Source organism: Chaetodon auriga, chromosome 10 (genome assembly GCF_051107435.1).
Source record: "Chaetodon auriga isolate fChaAug3 chromosome 10, fChaAug3.hap1, whole genome shotgun sequence".
Taxonomy (NCBI): domain Eukaryota; kingdom Metazoa; phylum Chordata; class Actinopteri; order Chaetodontiformes; family Chaetodontidae; genus Chaetodon; species Chaetodon auriga.
The window spans coordinates 13,391,928-13,407,844 of record NC_135083.1 but is presented as its reverse complement, the minus strand read 5'-3'; the positions used below and the strand labels follow the sequence as shown (position 1 = coordinate 13,407,844).

The window sequence follows — 15,917 nt, the reverse complement described above, 5'->3', positions numbered from 1 at the left end:
ACATGAACATGAATTCAAACAGAGAATGCTGAAGTTCAATGGCAACATTTTCTCTCAGTCTGAGGAAGAATGAAAATAGGTTGCCAAATATATACAAGTGAAATCCTTCCTTTTATGCGAGTGGTCAAAAATGTTACACAAACACACAAACACACATACACACAAAGACCACAATGGCCATTTCAGGCAGGAGGTTGTTGTTACAGTAGTGTTGTGCAGCAACGCTCTGGAAAGGACAGCACCAAAGGTCTCATTCTGATTCTCTGCAGGGACTGAGCCCTCTCTCGCCCTGGATGACTTGCCTCCCTACGTACTTGGCAGGCAGAGAGGTGTTTGGGGTGGGCGGCTGGTGGGGAGGGGGTGCACCGCAAGGGGGCTGGGATGTGACTGAAATCACAAGAGAGCATGAGGCTAGTGTATCATTGCAATCACGTTCCGTTTGACTGTCAGACTAAAGGGCTTTAGACCCTGGTCTTTTTTCTTGTGACAGTGATGTGTGAGTGAAACACTAAGACTTCTGAGTGTCATGTTTTCATAAATACAATTAGAAGCTAAAGGGTTGCGGGAATCAGATCACAGCTTTTCCTTATGTGAACAACACCTTGATATTTGAGGAGATTAAGACAGAGAGAGAGCGTGCTGGATTTTAACATGCAGAGCGTTCTTCTCTTCACACAATGGCAGGGGCAATGCTTGCAAAACAGAATTCAAGTGATGCAAGAGGATAAGATTTAAACTCAGCCGCGACATGCCATAAGACGTATTTAATGCCATAAGAATGTGACAGGATGTAAAATTCAAGATGAGAGTGAGAACGAGAGCTGGAAAAGAATGGATTGAGACCAGCGGCTGAATCAGTTTAACACGAACACACCCAACCCCTCGATGAAGGAATGAGAGAGAGGTTAGCCATGGCCCAAGGCCAGCTTGTTAGTTTTGCATCCTGGTACATTTTGTATTGGTGGAAAATACACTGGATTTGCCTGCACTTATATGCTGCCATTTAATCTGCCCAAAGAACCAACAACCAGCCGCGTTGACTGAGCCCTAAGCTGCAATGAGTAAGAGCATTGAAACCTCTGACGGGCTGCTATGTGAAGGCATCTCTCTGGATCTCTCTGGTCCCCGTGTGAAGCGGCTGGGCTGAGCCAGTTGTTCCCTGTGAGTGGGCATAAAACTGGAAATAAAACATTGCGGGTTCTAATTTTATCATCGCTTCACACACCAGCATGAAATGACCGCAGAGGGGAGAACCTCTGAGCCTAATTGGAGGTTGTGGCAGAGGAGGGGTTAGAGACTGGGGGAAAAGACTGGCAGCCTTCCCCCTCACCAGCCCTCTTTCAAAGCCCACTGAAATATCTCAAACAGAGATGTGAATTGTTAATTCAGTCTGCAAAGTTGCTTTTTCTTTCCAAACTTGCTGCCAAAATGCTGACAATTTTTGGAGGGTCCAAATGAGGCTGGGGTGTTGAACCATTTAGATCCACTTTACCTACAAAAGGGAATGAAGAAGGCCTTTATTTAGCCCCCTGGGATTGGCCCAACAGCACACACCAATCCATTGAAACAAGGTACATACTTCACTTACAGGAACTCCTAGAAGACCAGTGTGTTCGCCTCCATCAGAGTCCCCTCCTGATAATGCCTTTCCAACTAAAGCATTTCCCGTCACAGCTGAAAGGCAACTCGATCACACTGCTGTGAATAAAGGTAGGAAATCCCACAGCATTCAAGCCTTATATCCACAAAAACAGGAGGATTATCATATAAAAAAAAAATCTTCTGTTGCTTATCCTCATCTTTTAAAGTAAGACTAGCATGCTATACACTACTGCCTCCATACCTGAGAAAAACAATCATCCTATGAGTATCTATTACAGCAAAAATACATCGAATAGAGAGGAGAAAAACGAGAAAAATAACTTTCTCAGCCTTAGTTAAAACCCTCAAGAGTTTTGAATTTCACACCATTACCCAATGAGGGCAACTTTGGAAGCTCTACAGGAAACAGTTTCTATTTCTGAAGAGAAATTACACGATGTACGAATATCTTTATTTGGCTCTTTAAACACACACACACACACACACACACACACACACACACGATTTTAAGAGAGCTGTCTTCCACACAAACCAAAATGCCAGTCTCTCTGTCGCTCTGATGTAGTTACAATATGTTTCACTGACAGTGCATTTCATTTAAAACGTCTTTACGGCAGCGCAATACGGCGAAAGCATTAAATATGAATTTTGAGAAAGTCCTTGAGGCTGTAAGCTTCAGAATGCCTGAAGGCCAGTACTCTGTAAAAATGTCTGGAGTATTTGTCCATTAGACATGGGATTAGTGTTTCTACCCAACTAAACATCTCATTTCTTTTTTCCCCCCAATGGTTTTCAAGCTCTTACATGGAGAAGGAGACATTCAAGGATGTCTGTGGCTAAAATTAGAATTTACCCTCTCTAAACCTATTGTCTTTCCTCCTTATCTCGTCGAATCAAGAAATCACAGTGAAGTCGCTTGCTGTTTTACCAGCTCAAAAAAAGATCCATTCAGGGGTTTCCACCACTGCTGAAACCTTGAGACAAAGCCTTCATCTTTAAATTGCTATATTTTAATTGATTCAGAAAATAGAGGGCTCAGCATGATGGTGTAAGAGAGGCTCAACTGACTTACAAGCTCCTTTCTGGTGCTGTCACTGAAAGACTGCCTGAACAAATGTTTAAATCCTGAGTTGACGTACACGCCATGCTATAAATCACTGACTTGCTTCCTAGTATGTGGCTGCTCGAGCTCCAGTTGGCTGACTTGGTTTGGTTTTGAGCATACTGCCAGTTGTATGGAGCACACACTGTATTTCCTTATTCAGCCCCACTGGAGCTCTGCGCTGTCTAAACAGTGCACACTGCCAATGGCAAAAAGCATTAAACACGAGCGAATGAGCAAATGCATAAACGTACACAGAGCCTGGCTCTTATAGAAACGTCCCTCCTGAGAGCCTAGTAAAAAGAATAAAGTACTTTCAAGGCCACCCTTTCATTTACAAGAGAAAACTTAAGGTGCTGCTTTCTTTTTATGTAATCCAAAAACTTGACAAAACAATCTCGAGCCTCGAAGGGAACTCTGCGGGATGGAATGGGATGGGGTGGGATGGGTGAGTAAATGGTGTTGTGGCACCAGTTCAGCAGCCAAGTGATGGAGGCCTCCAGACACCATCACCAGCTGGGACACAACACTGACCCACATTCCCCCTCCCCTGATCTGTCTCTCTCAATATGGCCATCCCTGCTCGACAAATCAACTCCAGATTCATGCAGCACATTCCAGCACCTTCTAATTGATTTCATGTGTATAGCTTTGCCTCAAGAAGACAATCTGTTACAGACGAGCAGCGAGATTTAAAGAAACCAAACAGCTTTGCTTTTCACTTCAAGGGAAACTTACATGTTACTTGTTTCTTTTGCTTCATTCTAAAAATTCTATTCGGCTGTAATATTTATTGTAAGTTTGCTTGAGTTAAAAACTCCACACACCAACATGCTAATAACGGTCATCCAAATGCACACAGAACAGACTTAGCTGGAATATTCACCAAACAAACTGATGTACAAAATTTACTTTTGTTTCACAAGCATGCCTCCAACACTGAGCACATCCTCGCATTCAACCAAGCCAATCCCCTTGTGGGTGATTTCTAGGCTGAGCAACAGAGCATGGATTCTATTAAATGCTTTTAAAAGATAACAGTATGAATGGGAATGTGAAATGACTTGAATGAATGAATAAATAAATGGGACTCTGAGTCTGGATGGCCTTACTGCATACAACGGCAGTGCAAGGAGAAAGTGGAAATAAAACAGGACTGTTTCGCATCACCCGTCACTTCTCCCCTTCCTGGTCCTCCACTGTGGAACTTGGGTCTTCCAGGGTGTTGCAGGGAGTGAAAAAAAGCAAACAGACTACAGAGTAATTAGACCCCTGAGGTCAAGTTTGAAGTGATTTCTCTGTGCTCAGTTTAGCATGATTTCAAAGCAAGAATCCATGCATTATGATTAACAATTAAACCCAAACAAGGACCACAGGGAAGAGAAGGAGGGCAGAGGGAATCTGTTATTCCTGAATTTTGTGCTGTATTACTTATTCAGATGGAAGGCAGACTATTTTTTAGCCAAAACCAGAGCTTTTTAGATGTACGCTGTGGAATAATATGGTAAACGAGGGAAGAAAGCTCAGAACAAGTGCGATGAACATTATCTAATGGCCACTGCTGCAGCCATTGAATGAACTTCTTCAATGGCCACGCTGTGCAGTGCTCATCCAGTGGAAACAACCACTTAGCTTTGTGTCAAGCCAAACCACAGCCAAGCACTGGAACACTTTAACCAGCTCACAGTGCACATACAGGATCCATAGGCTATTCAAGTTCTAACCCACAGCAGCCATTTTCAAAGAGGTTGAACATGCATAAACGGCAGAAGCCTGAGTTTGAGGTAGTACCTACTCCAGTGCCTGAAAGCCTTGATTCTGTGTCATCGCACAACAAAAGGGTGCAGCTGTGACCTCAGAAGAAACCCGATGAGGCACTGCAGGATGTCACAGGCCAGAGCAATAAAAGGCAACACAGTAAAAGACATACAATGAGTGAGTGTGATTGATGAACATAAAGATAAATGTAAATAGGATTGTGAGAGCTAACCCACATACCGCCCTGTAGTCCCTGCATTGTCTGCCTTGCCTCATGCCTCTGAAGGTACTACAGGAATAAGGTACAGATACAGCATGTTTCTAAATAAGAGGCCATACATGTTTCTGTGATTTTATGCAAGTCCATCTCTATGAATCCCACATTAAATTCACTCTAAAAGAGGCAGGAGGGAGGAATGTTCCTGGCTTCATACTTGCTGGGAATGACTCATAAACAATGTACAAATGAGCTGTCATCCACTTCACATCTTAACAGATGACTTCTTTGTTCTGTAGTGAGAACCTAAAACTTAACTGTGTGATACATAAAGAGCTCTGAACATTGCTTTAATGCTCCCTGGACCTTCTGAAAGTGCTGCATTCACTGTCCACCATGAGTCATTTAATACAACATATGGTTGTCCTACAAATAACAGAATATCACAATGTACTGGAAACTTTCAGTGGCCAACTTTACTTTTACATAAAAGCGGTGGACCTTGGCAACCACAGACTACACACCCTTCAGGCTTGATAGTATTGTCGGGAACCACAGAGTACATCCACCTAGTTCCTGGTGACATGCAGAAGAGTTTTAAGGCGATAACAGAAACATACAAGGAAATAGAAACTCAAAAGCTTACAAAACAGCTATTAAATAGTTTTCAAAATAAAAAAAATCTTTTTTTTTCATATAATGCTCATTTCCTGAATTTAAAAGTTATTGTACCCAAAGGTTTTAAGTAGTGGTGTCCGATTAAGCTTTTAAGGGACGCACTGAGTCTATATGTTTTCAGTACAGGTTGTTTCATGGCAACACAGGGTATACTGTTTATTCAACCTTTTCAGGTACTTAAGGGAATTCTACACAAAGCATATCACATAGGCAGACAGCAGGTAAATCAGCTGGTGATAGAAGAGAAAAGAGTTGCTTTGAGCTGCAAACTGAAGTTATCTGATAGACCAAATGATCAAGAAGTTGCAAATGATCAGATTAAAAGTACTGAAGTCGCAGCAAGGTAGATCGAATTGGGGAGGTGTTGACGTCACCAGAAAAACCCACTCTCACAGGATATTTGATTTTATCGTGATTTCTCAACACATATTGTGACATAACCAATCTTCTGGAAAATAAGTTGAGAATTTGGTTATGGATATGGATGTATATGGATGGATAAAATAACAGATCAACAAATTAAATGCCCCAGTAATCAAAAATACCTGATCACATTGATGCTAAATTAATATGAAAATCCAATGTTGCAACAAAGCAGTCCAACGCTATCGACAATGGTCTAATCCATCCAGAGATATGTACCTCAGCATAAACATTATGGCAAAATCTCTGACAGCAGCAAATTTATATTGCCTCATGATATCATCACATCGTCCAACCCTACGGTCAGTGCTATGTCTTCACTCCTAACAAGCACATCAGATCATATCCCGGAAAATGGGTGACAATGACCTAATCAGAATCAGAATCGGCTTTACTGGCCAAACATGTGTACACATACAAAGAATTTGATTCTGTTTTTCTTTTTTTTTTTTTCCATTTCTCTACATCTACTAAACACAGGAACACACATACAGCTAGGAACAAAGGCAAATGCTAAGAAAAAAAAAACATTTAAACTGTGCCCATATCCTTACCACACAGTTAGCATAAATGTTTTGGTCATATACAACCACAAAGCGAGCTATAGCTGCTACTTTGATGAAACTGAACAGTGTTGACACTTTGCACCAGTCCATGAAATTGGAGTCTTATCTCCATATATCAGATCCTTTCCTCTGACCAGGTGTGAAAGCAACCAAGGCTCCCTGCGATCAAATCGATTCTCCTGTCAAGCACAAAGCCAGCGACATCAGCAACATCTGGGGCATATGTGAGCGTGACCTGGCAAAAGCCGACTGAACCAAACGCACAAAGACTAGCAGCTGAGAGTCTCCAAGAACTCACAGTGTGTGTGGTCAGCTTTAGGCATCCGGTGAAGAGTTCACCATTAATAATGTCACAGTACAACAGGAGTCAAAAAGCCAGTATTCTCACAGTTGTGCGAGGTGTCAGGCAAACGTTGAAACCCTTTGCAACATTTGAACAACTCTGTATACTCTCTTCATGAAGTGCAAGGAAAAGCAGATCTATGTATGTCCCCGTCTAAAGACATGCTATGTGTGGCATGTTAACAAAAAGCAAATTTCTAAAGGACAAAATCATATTAATGGCAGGAAAGGAAAGCAGTAATGCATAGCGAGTCTGATCATATCAGCTAGAAAAACCCACTGAATCTTACAGAGCTGCATTAACACACACCCACGCTCCCTTATTGTTAAAGAAGCCGATCTGTTCCTTTTTTGGGTCTTAGGAGCTAAACAGGGTAAACAGTGATGTAGCTAGCAGAAAACACCAATTACAGTACACCCCTGCTATTCACAATCAACAAACACTCTTTCATCTGCAGTCTCACGCCTTCAATATGTGGGGAACAACACTGAAGACATTTATGTTAAGCTGGTTTTACCCTCTAGTCACAGCTGATTGCAATGCAGTGCAGGAAGTAGAGGGATAAAAAGGGGATCTTTTCTGCAGTTACGGTCAAGAATCCCACCGTCTGCTATCGTCATTTCACAAGTATTTTCACTCAGTCAAGACCAAAATGCAAAACACCTGCGCTTTACATTCAATTTCACTCAGACGCTAAAGAATGTACAAAAAACAGACACATTGGCTTAAGTCCACTCCAAATAATTCATGCTTTTCTAATCCCATGTTTCTTTGCAGGAAGATTCTGAATGGCAGAAAACCATTCTGGGGATTATCTGTGTTACCTGATAAGAACGCGTCAGCAGGCAGCCTCAGGTGTACAGGTTACAATAACTGCTCCCCAGTGACCTCCACTTGGAAGGACTGAACAGAGCAATCCAAGTTCTATTACCTGTTGAATTTGTATGAGGGATGCTGAATTTTTCCAGCAGATGCTTCCAGTGACAGTTCTGAGGAAAATCTAAGTCAGGTCCCATTAAAAAGGTCAGGCAAACAGAGTGTAGGCTCCTCAGGAATTCAACCTCTTTAGCCTCTGACCCAGTTCTACACGTCTCCTCAACAGGAGTTCTCCGCCCCTAAAGGTTGCTGAGATCTTATATGTAAGTTCAGTGGTCATAAAATTATCCAACATGGAAGTCTTGATGATATAATTCCAAACAGTCAGTAAATATGAAGCCAAATGCCATCCATTGATGGCTCCAGCTTCTAAAATGTCACTATTTGATGCTTTGTCTTGTTGTTATTAGAGAGTTAATATCTGTGGGTTTTTGGCCTGTTGGTTGAACAAAACAATAAATCTGAAGATGTCACTTTGGGCTCTGTGAGACTGTCGGCAACATTTTTGCATTTTTCTTCCTATTTGTAGCTCAATCGATAATCTATAAACTGCTAAAAGGATGTATAAATCAATGAATGATAAAGGAGCATCAATTCAAATTGTGTTCATGACGCATCTTCATATTCCCTCATAATCATGGATTCAGGAGAACTAGGCTCTCAGTATTGTGTAGCACTGGACTGGATATCATCAGTTTTAAAGGATGACACTTTTAAGTGAAACAATAATAAACCACAGAGGATCAATAACAAACAAAGGGGTCTGTCAGATGTTTAACTGTTAACTATGGCCTTCTGACTTTCCTCTCGCTAATCCTTTCTCATTCGTAAATTCATGCTGTGGCTCAGTGGTGATCCAGACAAATCCGGTCCAAGTAGCTGGCCTTGGGGCTTGTATTTACTCACTCGACCATTTCTACCCTTTTGGACCAACACTGCTCCAACGCGAGGCTGATAAACCAACGCTACTAATGACATAACACACATATATCGTTTCCATCCCTGACGGCCTCTTATGTAACAACATGTCAGAGTATCCAAGTGAGTCTTCAAGTTTATTTCGCTTCAACCACTCTCACCCCGAGCTCTTCAGTTGGAAACCCCCCCCCCCCCCCCTTTGCCATCACATCTAAGTTGGATTAATGGTCACTCTGTGTCCAGATGTTACATACTGATGGAGGAGGTGGGAGGAGCTTGCCCACTTCTGTAACCTCAGCTACGGCTTTCACTCTGAACAGCCTCCATCAAAATGTAATGAAACTTATATAACATCTCCCAACACAGAGAAGGGCAGGAGCAGTTTTTGGAATGGCATTAGCCAAACTTAAGGACGTAATATGTTACTTTTCCTACAGACGTCACAGTAAACATGGACTGAAAGAGTGAACTGAACTGTCAGATTGATACTGCACATATTTATCCATACACGAGGCTGGCAGGTCTGAGCTGGACGGGACATCAGGACTAGTGGATGACTTTTTCCACTGTTTACCAGCTAGAAAATATTATGGATGACTTACAATGGGCTCTGGAATGACTATATTTGAATATGTAGGCTATCACTGTGAATTTAGTACAAGCTCTCTGGGCAAACCTAATGCATAATACTATGTATGTACTTCCAAAGTGAAATACTCGTAGCAAGTTTTATCTGGACAAAAAAAAAAAAAAGAAAAAAAAAAGACATTTGCTATATTTATATCTTCCTGTTTCCCTTCAAGTTCTCAAGACAGAAACAGCAAGCTGTTAACTCAACAGGTCTGCGACGCACTGTCACGAGAGCGATGGTGCATTTAATATCTCATTATTACTATCAGGGATTCGGGAGTATTAAGGAGCTCCCGGGACGTAAGAGGATAACTGCACGACTATTCATTTCACTATCAGACAGGACCTGGCTGTCACTAATAAACTGTGATTCCCAGGCAGCTACTGACGCCGCACGTCGGGACAAGCCGCGCCATTAAGATTATACCTTTACGAGCAGACACAACTGTTGTTTTCACACGGGCCAAAACAAACGTGAAAACTGATCCGACTCCCACAGGTTTGGTAATGAAAACTCGAGCGTGCTGCTTCGTAGTGGGCTTTTTTTTAACGGTTTGAATGGTGGCTATCAGCTGTAGCCACACGGACAATATGAAGAATTGTATTTCTCTTGGGAAATAGAGAGGGGGTATTTTGTTCTCCCCCCGCAGTCAGGAATGATGTCGTTTTGTTGAATTGGGTCGTGCAAGTGTTGCATTTTTACCTGCTGAATATACCCACAGTGAATAACCTCAGTGTCTGCAGGCAGGCAGGCCCATTCTGTCTGCTCTGAACAGGAGCGCTGCTAAAAAATAAAAAATAAAAAAAACCGCAGACAGATTTTACGGCAAAAAATGATCAGCGCGCTGCTTATTTGAGCGTTACTTTCTCTGATCACAGGCGTTCCTAATTATCGATCCTCTCCCTCTGAGGAGACTGCTGTGGCACACTGTGTTATTATGGAGACAACCTATTTGCGGCGCTGGCTCCAACTCTGGTGAACACAGGCCTGTGCACAGATGCTTTGCAGGGGGAGAAAAAAAAGTGGTCATGCTTTCTCGAGTATCACAATGCAAGATAACACAACAGGCTTCTTACCTACGGTGGCACCGTTAGGAGATGTGATCTCCAAGCAGAGTATAAATCCCAAGTAGAACAACCTCATCGCCATCTCCTGAGCAATGCTCGATGGCACCGCTGTTAGAAAGGAATGGAGGAAAAGTTGGCTGGATTTCTAAAACCTAACGACCCGATCGACCACCTCATCCGAACCCCTTCAATGGTCCGGGTGCGATTGTCCGTTCAGTTGCACCCTCGGCCCCGCACGGTGGCCGCTTCAGACGGGCTTCAGCGATAAACGGAGACTTGCTACAGCCCAGCGAGGCTATAGGCAATGCAGCAGCACAGTCATGTATATTTCTAATTGATTATCGGCATTTCAAACATGATGCACAGTGTAACCTCTGTCTCTCTGGGCTTGCTGGGGTCTCTCTTTCACCACACCATGCCACCTGAATCATCCACACGTCCAGAAGCAGTTCAGCCGCCGGCTCCGCTCAGCTCATTCCGTGCCAAACAAAAAAAAGAAAAAGTAAAAAGTAAAAGCGTTTTAGTCCCTCGGAGCCCCAATGCCTCCCCGTGCTTCTGCTTGCATGAGTGGATGGTGGATCTCAAGCTCCAGGACTGTGGACGAGCCGTGACGTAAGCTCGGCTCCTCAAAAAACGGGATAACTAAGCGGCGAGCACCGTCTGCGCATGCTCAAACACACCTCCTTTTCTCCGATTTCATGCGCTTTTTCGTCAACCGTGGAGGTGGGAGAGAGAGGCGGCGCGGCCTGCAACTGGCGCTCAGGGAGCAGCCATGTTGGCTCAATATTTCTACAGGGTCCTGACTTTTGTTTTTCTCGTTAGAGAATGAAAAGATGATGAGTAATGAAAATATTGCAAACAGCCAATTAGACAGCTGTTAAACCAGTGACACGCTGCGTAGAGCTGTTTAACATAAAGACCGCTTTTAAGTGTTTGTCCTGCCATCAACAGTTATTTTCAGACTTCAGCAGCTCAAACTATGTTGATGACTCCAAAATACCGCTTTCAAATTGCGATATTTGGAGAGAAATTCCTATTATGAATCAATTTTTCTAAATAGAGGCCTTAAATCTTAAATTGTGTCACCTCGTTCTAATCTTATTGGCTTTATCTTTTCTCGCCGTGGCACCTGGTTTCACAGGTCCAAAGAGAAAGGCACGAGGTGAGACAGCGTGTGTGCGGCCTACATTGAGAAGGACCTTCAACCTCTGCATTCTTCACTAAATCATGCCCCCTAGTGGTACAAGAAAATGATCGTTGGCTACATGTTTTTGGATGAGCGTGCACTACAGTCTTCCAGAATTCATGTACAGGTAATTATTCACAAAACTATTATGTGATTTTATTATATCATGTGTTGGTTGCCACAGCTTCAGACAGGAAAGACCCAAATTAATCTGGAGTTCAGATAAACACACCATCTACAGCACATCCATCTATTAAGCACATAAGTATTTTTGTGCACAATAAGGCTGAAGATATTTCCAGTAATCTAGAGAGACTTTTAAGGTGTGCACTTTCTGGAGTATGAAAACAAACTATCTGTATGATAACTGGATCAAGATGTGAAAAATGAACTGACATCAAATATGAATAAACAGGGGAAATTGGCCCTTACAGGATGTCCTAAGGCTTGGGCATCTTCAGGTGAAAAGCACAGATTTGTCAAATTTCTTAAAATATCTTCCACAAGGCAATCACACACTTAATGTAACTGTTTAAAGCTTTAATCAAACATGTGTGATCTTCATTTTTTCGAGAGAGGATTTGATTGGGCAGTCTAATAAAGCATCTCCACCTGCAGGGGGCACTGAATGCTTACATTACAGAGAGACACGCAGCCTGAGACTCAGTTCACCAACAAAACGAAAAGCATCCAAGACTTTAATGCAATAATTGGTAAATTTCACATGACACGTCCTCTGAGGAAGCTTTGATCAAAGTGTCATTTGGTGAAGGGGAGAACAGGAGAGGATCTTTCTACCGCAGCTGTTTTGTAACTGAAATGCTCATAAATCACTCTTTCTGCATTGCGTGTCTCCTTTCCCACTTGCATTGAATCATACTAAAACAACTGGTGTGCATTTCACTCGCTACACAAACTGACAATGACCATGCTGCCACTGGTGTTCAGAATAAGTGTGCCTTTCAGGACTTTTCAGCTTACAGATTTTTACCCAGAGCCCGAATCACAGGGGAGAATGTGAAGTATGCCGACAATCTGTGCAAAACATGCCTGAAGTGTCTGAAAATCTGTTGAATCCAAGCATATGCTCACTCCAAGTATCAAAACAGAACAGAAGCAGAAAGAGAGTTATGAGGAAAACAGTTAGCAGTATGTTCAAAGTTTTTTGCAACCAAAATATCATCCCATGTATTTCATTCATTCTAACCAAGTTCACTGGAAAACTTGTTTTTCTGACGTTAGCAAACTTGTTTCCTTTTTATTTACATTGCTGTCTCTCGTCTGTCAGCGCGATAAATCAACATGATTGCTGGTGTCACCTCAACCTGAGAATGCCCCTTTCGAGGGAGGAGGGTTGAGCATTGTCATCCAGGAGAGACAAACGCCAGCATGCTGTGTGGGAGACAGCTTGAAAGAGTGCCAGTGTAAACACTCCCAGACCACATGTTCTCCCAGGGCAGAGGGGCTGGCCTCTCTCCAGGCACATCTGCACACAATCCCTCAGCTTTTAGCGAGCCAGCCAAGGAGACAGAGCGGGGCAAAGGCGGGAGAGGAGAAGGGGAGAGAAGAGTTCCCAGACAGAGAGAACCTGCCTCTTCTATGACGGTGGTGTCAACGATGAAAGCGATGACATCTGAGAGAAACAATGAAAAGCGGCGTGCAGAGGGAGGTTCACACGAGTCTACCCAATGTATGCAAAGTTTATAAAAATTCTGTGTGGAGGCTCACCGCCATCTTTGCAACAATACACTGAATGATAGCACACCTGCATCACACCACTAGAATCTTGTGCCACGGTCTGCTTGTCTACAATCATTACCCAACCTGTCCATATCCTTGATAGAAGATGGATTGCTGTTTAAATGAGGCCCCTGACTCTCACACAGCCACGCTGTGCATGTGGAGCTGCACTGTAAGCATGAAATACACCGAGCCTGTAATTCTTCAACAACTTTTACTCACTCATCCTTTTGAAAAATAACCATTCCAGCTCATATTATGGCCTAATGTAAATCTAAAAGTACTCCCATCTGTCTCTGACATCTCTCCTAACAGCTTCTCTTGGTCGCTGCCTTTCAGTTTGCTTGTAAAGTGTGCCTTTGTGCATGTTTTCACAGAGAGGTAATTACTGAGCAAGCTATGCTGACAACACCTGAGGAATGTGGATCATGCACCAGCAGCCTGTGTTCTCCTAATACCCCCTCCACCCCCATCACTCACCCCAACTCACTCCTCTCTCTGCAACCCTCCCCCATACAACCCAGTGCCCCAGTCAAACACAAAGTTCAACATGACATTTTCACACGAGTCTTAGATTTGCAGATAAGGCAGGTGCTATTTTATGTGATATATTCGTCATTAAACCAGGAAACACAGTTGAACTCCGGATTTAACTGCTCGATGAGCACAATCTGTTGCATTGCAGCACAGTTACAATCAAATCAGTTTCTTTTCCCTATCTGTTCAAGGAGGAAACCCTATCCGAAATCCACAGCTCCCAGCAGGCCCCACTATTCCCGTTACTGGTGAATTCACAGTGTGTGCTAGCTGGCTCGGGCACTCTGCTGACTGAGTCACTCCCCAAACTGTCCTTGAGCTCTGTGGAACTCACAGCCCATCTGGCTGAACACTTGCACACACATATCAAAACACTGCATAGATTGAAACAGGGGGAGTGAACAACTCTGGGTGACCTAATTGCGGTCTGAAAACGGTCCAGTCGAAAAAGCGTCAATATCTGGCTGGAGAGAATGGTGGCAATGCAGAATAACGTTATTTCTATGCAAATAAAACCAATGCATTAAGTTTTAAACATTGTGTGAATGCAAGTGTGTGGGAGAGATGGAGATTATGAATTCAGCTGAGCCTCTCCCGTCTGTCTGACTAGACTGCCATGATGAAATCAGGATGAAATCCCTTGTGCATCTAGATCAACATAAGTATATAGGCCTGTCCTCTGTCTTTCTGTGCAGCAGAATTTTGCAGCTGTAGTTGTATTATGCGAATACTGTGTCTGTTAAAAAAAAAAACACGCTGTATGGCTGAGTGAACAACTGCATATGTTTTCTACACACTTGAGGGCTAATCAGTAAGGGTATGCAAGATAAGGCGAAAGGGTCTGGGGATTTAGTTGCCAAGATATTTATGTTTATACAAACACTTTTTTTATTCATGAGAGCTGTCTGAAAGCATGACAGCTGATGCAAAGGCAGAGGGATGCAAGATAAGTGACTTAGTTAGACAGTAATTTAATTTATCAAGTGTTAATTGTAAATTTGGGTCAGATCCAGAAAAACATGGAAATTAGTAGAAGTGCAGTCATACCTTTGAGTGCTAACAGCATTATAGGAAGTGAAGAAGAAGTCCGTTGTAAAGTGGGTGCGCTTTAAGCTCCAGTATCGCGTGCAAATAAAATACCAGAACAAATACTGGGCATATTTTCAGGGGAGAAATATTTTCAGGATTTCACTGACAATACAACAAAAGAGTTGAGACGCTGTGTAAAGCAGGAATAAAAACAGAATGCAATCATTTGCACACAAACCGTGTTTACCGATAACAGTTTTACGAAGTGTTCCTGAGCCCATGTCGTAATATCATTCGATCATGTGTTCACAATGTGGTGAACCTCGCTCCATCCTTGCTTGTGAACGGCTGAGCCTTTCATACCCAATCATGATACTATCACCTGTTATCAATGAACCTGTTTACCTGTGGAATGATCCAAACAGGTGTTTTTGGAGCATTGCACAACTTTCCCAGTCTTTGGCTGCTCCTGTTGCAACTTGTTTGAAACGTGTTGCTGCATCAAATTCAGAATAAGCAGATATTTGCAAACATCAATGAAGCTGATGAGGTAAAGCATTAAACATACAGTCTTTGTACTGTTTTCGATTGAGTATATGTCAAAAAGGATTAGCAAATGATCACATTCTGTTTTATTCATGTTCTACGCAGCATCCAAACTTTTATGGAATCGGGATTGTAACAGATCACTTTGATCACAAACACGTCTGGTGTGTGAGACTAGTTTGACATACTTTGTACATTTCATTTCATTTTCGTCTCTTATCATATTAGATGTTGGCACAGCAAATAGAGAATATATTCAAACTACACTATTGTTCTGACATGCTGAGGGAGTACAGAACATTTACACCTGTTTGCCTATTTAGTTGATTTAAATTTTTCATTCATTCTTTGTCTAAAGACAGGAATATCTTATGGAACTTCCCCATTACTCAGTAGATAATGCTTAGCCAGCCATAAAGAGTTGTTATTTTGGATATTTATTTGTTTAGTGTGCCACGATGGTCCAAATGCTGTTAGAAAACTTTTCCACCCTTAGGGACACATGTGCCTCGTCTGACAAAATAGTCAAAATGGAAGAGAAGGACAGTGCTGGCTGCAACCAGGTAACACAGATTTTTGTTTTAACATTGATTTGATGGCATACATATTAAATGGGGTCACAATGAACAACTATGCTCCAGGTGAGATTTTTTGGGGGGCCCTTTCTGGGGCTACAGATTTGCTTTGGGTGTGTTCCT

The 15,917-nt window shown here is 42.5% G+C and overlaps 1 protein-coding gene across 2 annotated transcripts in view; it reads right to left on the bottom strand.

Annotated features, from left to right (window-relative positions):
• The window catches only part of LOC143326848 (low-density lipoprotein receptor-related protein 1-like), an 83,588-nt gene extending 72,828 nt beyond the window's left edge, over positions 1-10,760 (bottom strand). For both annotated transcript variants that reach the window (XM_076740832.1, XM_076740833.1), the window contains exon 1: positions 10,191-10,760. In XM_076740832.1, coding sequence (XP_076596947.1) covers positions 10,191-10,263 — 73 coding nt within the window. In that variant the 5' untranslated portion in view covers positions 10,264-10,760. The remainder of the gene's footprint in view (positions 1-10,190) is intronic.
• Positions 10,761-15,917: the final 5,157 nt, after the last annotated feature.